The sequence below is a fragment of the Orycteropus afer genome, unplaced genomic scaffold, assembly GCF_000298275.1.
Source record: "Orycteropus afer afer isolate SDZICR_OR568_19922 unplaced genomic scaffold, OryAfe1.0 scaffold00359, whole genome shotgun sequence".
Classification (NCBI taxonomy): Eukaryota; Metazoa; Chordata; class Mammalia; order Tubulidentata; family Orycteropodidae; genus Orycteropus; species Orycteropus afer.
Window position 1 is genome coordinate 711,807 of NW_006921946.1, and position 7,815 is coordinate 719,621.

The window sequence follows — 7,815 nt, forward strand, 5'->3', positions numbered from 1 at the left end:
AATATATAGGAATTAGGGATTAGGGTAGTAACTCTTACCCAATAGAATGGGTTATCTGCTTTTGGGAGATATTTTTCTTTTTTTAAATTGTTATTGTGATTTGGGTAAAAGTTTACAGAGCAAATATATTTTCTATACAGCAGCTCACATACACCTTTTCCCATAAACATTGACTGCAATTTCCCACAATGCAACAGCTCTCTTCCCACTTCCTCCCCATAGTCACTTCTTCCCTGTGTCCTTCTGTCCCATGCACTCCTGCCCCTGAGCTGTCTCCTGTGCATACACAGCCCTTTTATTCTCCCATGATTGATCTCTCCAAGGAGTGTATCTACCTAATCTAAATGTTCAGCTCATATACCTGTCTTTTGTTTGGCTGGAAACCACGGGAGTGGGTTCAATTCCAGACGTGAAGGACAGCTAACAGCCATAGTCTCAGGGGTTCTCTCAGGTTCTATCTAACTCAGACTAGTAAACCTGTCCTTCTTTTAAATGATTTTGAGTTTTGTTCCACATTGTTCTCCCACTCTATCCAAGATCTCCTACATAGATCCCCCTCCCAGTGGCTGACAGTGGTAGAAGGGCACCATCTAGTTCTGGTCTCATAGTCAAAAAGGCTGAGGATCACATGGTGTACCAGTCACTTGGACTAATTGTGTCCATGCATCTTTGTTTTTCCTCATTCTTCTTTGCTTTGGACGAGGAGAGACCCATCATTATATCTAGATGGCCGCTTGCAGGTTTTTAAGATTGCAGTTGCTACTTGCCAAAATCAGATGTGGAACAATGTTTTCATGTAGTATGTTATACCAGTTGAGCTTGATGTGCTGCTTTTGGGGGGATATTTTTATAAGCACCTTTTTCCATTATAAGAGAGAAGACAACTGATTGTACTATTAAATAATCTGCTATACTGACAGCATAGAACACATGAACAAATTTGCCTTTAAGTCTCACTCACATGTTACCTGTTGTTGTTGTTTTGCCGTCGAGTTGGCCCCAACTCATAGTGACCCCTCCTTGGGTTTCCAAGGCAGTATCACTACGGAAGTAGGAATGCCCAACCTTCCTTTCGAGGAGTGGCTGGTGGGTTTGAACCGCCAGCCTTCTGGTTAGCAGTCAAGTAAGTACTGCTTATTTCTTATTTCAGGGATATGCCAAGGCTTTGAATGGATTTGTAAAACTGGGTCTTATAAACAGAGATGCATGTCCTGCCCTTCAAGCTGAAGCCACTCTCACCTGGGTGAGTGATTCCAGAATTGTGCTGTTGGCTGCTCTTCATTCCGTTGCTTAAGTGTGGAAAATAAACACTCGTCCCAAAGTCTCCAAACAGGGAACGTCACTATTCTGGGAGCATGGAGAGGACATAGAGGCTGACTCACTAGGCCTGCTTTCCTGCATCACCTTCCACCATTTGATTGCCTCTCAGCCCTGGGAATACATGGACTTTCCCTCTGCACTGAGCTTTGGGCTCTGCCGGTTTTCAATGTGGTAACTGATGATAGGGGTTAAGCTCAGGACTCCTGAAGGTGGTAGCCCGGGAGGGATGCTACTGGTGTCACAGAACTGGATTCCCAGCCCCCGAACCCCATCAGTTCTCTCATCTGGTCATTGGTAACCATGGGTAATTTGAATTTTTAGTTGTTGAGTTTATGCCCATATCTTTTTTATACCAAAATCTTAGAATCTTGGGGTCAGAAAGGACTTTGGAGGCTTGCAACTGACTGCAAAGTAAAGCTTATTAACTGGCCACAGGAATTAACCTGCTACTAGCTGCTCAGTCATTCAGCTTCAGCTGGTGCGCCCAGATTCCCATAGACGTGTCAGAAACAGATCACAAGGAAGAAAGGACTGATCTTGCTAATCCCCATTAAATCCCTCAGAGAAACATTGGTATTCTTGTTAGCCAGTTGCCTTTACATTCAGACTTCTGTATATCTGAGAGTCCTTCCAACCTAAGTTGTACTTTTCATGTATGTACTTTTTGGACAGGAGTGAATATTTGTGGAATAGAACTAGGGTGGAGACAGGTATATTAGGAAGGTTGGGGCAGGCATTTTTGGAAGTGGTCCTAGTGTCATGGTGGCTACAATCTGGAACAGGGCTCAGCAAACTTTTTGTAAAGGACCAGATTGTAAAAATTTTTGGCTTTATGGGGCCGTACAGTCTCAGTCACAACTCTTCACCTCTGCCTTTGTAGCATGAAAACAGCCATAGACAGCCCATAAACAAAGGAGCATGACTGAGTTCCAATCAAACTTTACAAAAACAGGCAGTGGGCTGGATTGGGCCTATTGACCTTGGTCTAAAACTTGACTTTTCCCATGGGAGCCTGGAAAAATCTTCTTTGGAAAGTAGAAAAAGCTCTGGCCACTTTTTCAATGTTCTTTCTTTGAGATTGTTATTATCTGCAAGGCCATTCTCATCTCTTGAATCTACAAAGGAACTCTGGTTGCTAGTAGCAACCAGAGGACTAAGGCCTTTTCACTTTATCTGGACCAAAATTGACTGCTGGTGAGTGGAGTAGAATGGGTGAGAGAGGTGATGGAGAGGATCTACAAAAAGGGGGAATGGACTGGTAAATATAGTGGCATCTGTTTAGTAATGAGTTGATGCGTTGACTCATTTTTATTGCTGCAACATCATTCTGGAATACCATGCATTTATTGATATGTATGTATGCACCTGTGTGTATGTGTTATAATTGGCTATATCTAATTTGAAAAGCATTTAAGGTTCAGTGTCTTAATAGGAATATTTCTCTATTTATTTTTCATTTTATTAGGAACTTAGAATTTTTATCTTATTTTTTTTTTTTTAACCAGAAAGAACTCCTCTGTGACCTAGTTGGGATTTTGCCCTCCTCCAAGAGTGATGTGCTTAAGGAAGCTGTCTGTAAAAAACTCGGAGGAGACAATACCCAGCTAGAGGCCGCTGAAAGGTAGGGACCCACTTACAGCAAAATATCAGAGCAATGATTATTTAGGTCTTTCCAGTCAAGGGAAAAGAGCTCTGGTGGTGCAGTGGTTAAAGCATTCAGCTGCTAACCAAAAGGTCAGCAGTTTGAATCCACCAGCCACTCCATGGGAGAAAGATGAGGCAGTCTGCTTCCATAAAGATTAATATCCTCGGAAACCCTATGGGGCAGTTCTACACTGTCCTGTAGGGTCCGTATAAGTTGGAATCAACTCAGTGGCAGTGGGTTTGGTTTGCTAGTCAAGGAAAAGTCAAGATAGAAACATTTTACATTTGTCTTTGATGAATTTACCATTCTAATGTTGATCAGTTTGGAGAGATCCCCATGCATCATGTTTATTTGGAGGTAAGAAGTAGATAAAGAGAGGAAGTCAATGGTAATTATGATTTTGGAAATACTATTTTAAAATACTACTACTCAGTTCCTGAGAAAGACAGGATATTTTTGTTTTCCTATAGGAAATTCAAGGAGCCCTGTGGCACAGTGGCTAAGTGTTAGCCTGCTAACCAAAAGGTTGGCAGTTTGAACCCACAAACTGCTGTGTAGGAGAGAGAGGTGACCATTGGTTTTTGTAAAGATTTACCACCTTGGAAACCCTATGGGGCACTTCAACTCTGTCCTATAAAAATCCACTGCCCTTGAGTTGATTCTGACTCACAGCAACCCCCGTTAGGTTTCTGAGGCGGTAAATCTTTACGCAAATAGATTGCCTGGTTTTCTTTCCACAGAGTGGCTGGTGGGTTTGAACTGCCAACCTTCTGGTAGCAGTCAAATACCTTAGGCACTGTGCCACCAGAGCTCCTTACTCTGTCCTATAAGGTTGCTATAAGTCAGAATTGACTTGACAGAAATGAGCTTGGGTTTCTTTTTGGTTATAAGAGATCAGAAGTCTCTTGGTAGTGAAAATGGTTAAGTACTGTATTATTAACCCAAAGGGTGGTGGTTCAAACCCACCCAGAGGTGACTTGAAAACCCTATGGAGGGCACCTCTGCTTTGCAGACATGGGGTTACCAGGAGTCAGAATCGACTTGACAGCAACTAACAAAACAGGAGATGCTCTGAGTCTTCCCCAACTACTTCAATACGTTCTCTCACATGACAGGGCAAAATCATGTTAGCATTACAAGGCTGTGTTGCATTGTGCTGATATCCTTAATGTGAGACAGCTCACACAAATTAATCTGAAAATTAATTTGCAAACCAGCTGCAAATTAATCTCCCATAAAACTGTGCAACACCCCCACCTTACAGTGCATACTCTGCTCCAGGCCTCATCGCCTAGGGGAGGTCTGGAGTGATTCTAAAGGTAAAGGATTGTGATTGTTATTGTTAATGTACAGTTTCAGGAAGTCCTATCATCTTGTGGTTCTGCCCCTTGAAATTGAAATCCATGGACCTCCTTTCTGCTTCCCAAATGAGAATGTGCAGGGCTTGCACTAAGCTGCTCTCTTTTTGCTTCTCAGGCTGGGCTTACTTGGGGATGAACGAGTCCCTCAGGCGGAGTCTATTGTGGACGCGCTCTCCAAGCATCTGGCCATGAAACTCTCCTATGGTAGGCCAAGGGGTGGTAGCTCAACCACCCTAAAGAAGAATCATAAGATGCAGGCAGTGCCACCTGAGAATTGGATTGGAGGCTGGAGCCAAGTATAGGAATGAGGAGACACTTGTGACAGGGCACCTGGGTTATTTATGCAGAGGGAAGAATTCGAGAAGTACTAAGTAACAGGGAAAAAAAGAACATTGTTTTATTTTAAATTGTTAAGATTTTAGGGAAATGCTCCAGAAATGTTTTAGCGAGAGAAGCATGTGGCCTTTACAGCCGGGTCCTGGTGTCGGTAGCCAGGCTGTGATGATACCAAATGGACAAAGATGAACGTGACCAGAGTTGAGTCTTCTTGAGTTTTTCACTTGGTCTTTGGGCTGCCAAGTAGTATAGACAATGGGAAGGGAAACTTGTGGGAGCAGAAGGGCAGGTGGAGATAAATTGCAATTTGGGTTGCAATGATAGCAGCATTAAAAAATTTCTGCTTATTTGTTTTAAGGCCCTGGAGAGAGAGATATGATTGTGATGAGAGACAGCTTTGGAATCAGACATCCGTCTGGACATTTAGAAAACAAGACTGTTGATCTTGTGGTTTATGGGGACCTCAATGGCTTTTCGGCCATGGCAAAAACTGTAGGGCTACCCACTGCAATGGCAGCCAAGATGTTGCTTGATGGTAAGTTCCATTCATCTGAGGGTTGAGTTTGTCTCCATACCACCTCCCAGTCATTCCGTGCCTATCCAGGCTCAAGTAATTTGAGCAGAACACTGGTGGCATTCACTCTAAGTGATGTACCATCTCAGAGGACCCATGTGCTGGGAAGTCACCTTGTGGTGAGTAAAGAACATGGACTTAGAAGTTTGCCTGATTTCAGTCCCAGCTCAGTTAGCAGCTGGCTGTGTGAAGGGGTGCAATTTAGTCAGTATTTCGGAGCCAGACTTTCCTCATCTTTAAAGTGAGAGTTTTACCCCTAATTCATAGGGCTATTGTGAAGCTTAGGTAAAATAAAACATAATGCTCCAACAACAGACTGGCCTCCTTCCTTTCTTTTCTTGATTTTTGCTATCTTGGGGAGTGGCGAAACTTAAATAAAAACCAAACCCACTGCCATTGAGTTGATTCCTACTCATAGCGACCCCCTTTGGGTTTCTGAGGTGGCAAATCTTTACAGAAGTAGATTGCCCAAGTCTTCCTTCTGTGGAGCAGCTAGTGGGTTTGAACCACCAACCTTCTGCTTAGCAGTCAAATGCCTTAGGCACTGTGCCACCAGAGCTCCTTCAGACTTAAATAGGGGATATTCACTGTGAGATCCTCCACAATATGGACTATGTTTTACTCATCTCATACCCCAGCATGTTATCACTATTCCATAAATATTTTGGACTAAATGAATTTAAATCCCAACTCTCCATTCTCTCCTTAAGATCACCTATACCTTCAGTAAGCATTACCTCTGAATATAATGTGCCGTTTGGCCCTTGTGAAAACAAAAGGGAAGTAGACAACATCAGAGCATATAAAAATGAAGCAATGAGAAAGCATACTTACAAAACAGTGTATCTGTCAGTCTATGACAAATTCAATGACCTATTTAGTTATTTAAAGGAGCCCTGGTGGTGCAGTGGTTAAAGTGCTGGGGTGTTAACCTTAAGGTCACAGTTCAAACCCACCAGCAGCTCCATGGGAGAAAGATGTGGCACCATATGGGACAGTTCTAGTCTGTCCTGAAGAGTTGCTATGAGTCGGAATTGACCTGAATGCAGTGGGCATTTAGTTATTGAGGAACTGGAGTAAAGCAGTGATAAGGGATGGCGTCATCATGGGCTGGAGGGAAAAGCACCGAGACCTAGGGACTAGTCATTGGCACCATTAGGTGCTGGCACCCAGGTGATCAGATTAGCTGTAATTCATTCTGTTGGTACAAAGCCTTTTTTGAAAAATGGTATCAGCAAGTCAAGCAGACCAGTTTTACTGTCCCTTGTTCCTTTGCTTTCTGATTATGCTGGCAGTAGTTAACTCAGTTAAGGGGACACATTTGGCCACTGACTCCAGCTGTGCTTTTGATCTAAAATTAATCCCTATTCCATACAGAGTGCTGATTAAGTCATAATTTAGCAGAGGACATCCAAGTAGCTATATTTAAATGCCAAGGCCTCCAGCAAGCCACTGACTGAGTTTATTACTGGGGTGATACCCTCTATGTGGAGACTCTTGCTGTGGAAATGAACTTTTAAAATGATAATTATGAATTAACTTTCTTTCAGGTGAAATTCAAGCAAAAGGCCTGATGGGCCCCTTTTCAAAGGCAATCTATGGACCAATACTGGAACGAATTAAAGCAGAAGGCATTCTCTACACTACCAAAAGCACTACCAAACCATGACTGGGAATCACATATTATTTATCTTACGGACAACGCAACTAAAATGCTTGCTGACGTGCTGTTGGAAAGTATTTTGATTAAGTCAATCCAGTGATGTTTTTTAGAAATTTTTATTTTAATATGAAAACATTTGGAAAGAGAGATGCCAGGAATTACCAGAGAACTTTAATTCTGCCGTGTGTTTTTCCACATGTACATAAAAGTGATGATTGTGCCATTTGTTAATTTATTCTGCCACGTTTTTCTTATAAGAATAAATATTCCTATAATCAGCAGATGAAGCTTGCCTGCTTAGTCAGACAAGTTTCCTCATACTTATATTTTTATATTTTTTCAAATGGTTTTTCCCTTAGATACCTTTAGATTATCTATCTATAAAGCTTTGCAATAATGCTACTTTATGTTTTTGTTTTTAGTAAAGTTATGATTTATTTAGTAAATGTTACTCCTTAGAGTTTTCTCTTGAGTGTTTGGAAAAGGGAATAGATAAGATTAAATTGCCTATCACATGAGCATCTCAACAGGTGGAGAAAAGCACTTGGCAAAATTCCACCCCCCTTCATGATAAAAGGGGTCTTTGGGTAGTGCAAATGAATAAGCACTTGGCTTCTAACCGAAAGGTTAGAACCTACCCAGACATGCCTCAGAAGAAAGCCCTGATGTCCACAGCCACTGAAAACCACATAGCCCAGTTGTACTTTGAAACACACAAGAGTTACCATGAGTTGGAGCGGTCTAGATGACAACAGGTTTAATTTGGTTTTGATAAAAGTACTCTACAAACCAGGAATAAAAGAGAACTTCCTCAACCTCATAAAAAGGATTTATAAAAAACCCAGTGCTCGCATCATGCTTAATGGTAAATAACTCAACTACAAAATGAGCAAAAGATCTGAATAGCTTATATCTC

General features: G+C 41.9%; 1 protein-coding gene across 1 annotated transcript in view; it reads left to right on the plus strand.

Moving 5' to 3' along the window:
• The window catches only part of AASS (aminoadipate-semialdehyde synthase), a 53,361-nt gene extending 46,456 nt beyond the window's left edge, over nt 1-6,905 (plus strand). Inside the window, exons 19-23 of the mRNA XM_007952807.2 lie at nt 1,151-1,243; nt 2,826-2,941; nt 4,442-4,530; nt 5,021-5,197; nt 6,787-6,905. Of these exons, the coding sequence (XP_007950998.1) occupies nt 1,151-1,243; nt 2,826-2,941; nt 4,442-4,530; nt 5,021-5,197; nt 6,787-6,905 (594 nt within the window). The remainder of the gene's footprint in view (nt 1-1,150; nt 1,244-2,825; nt 2,942-4,441; nt 4,531-5,020; nt 5,198-6,786) is intronic.
• Nucleotides 6,906-7,815: the final 910 nt, after the last annotated feature.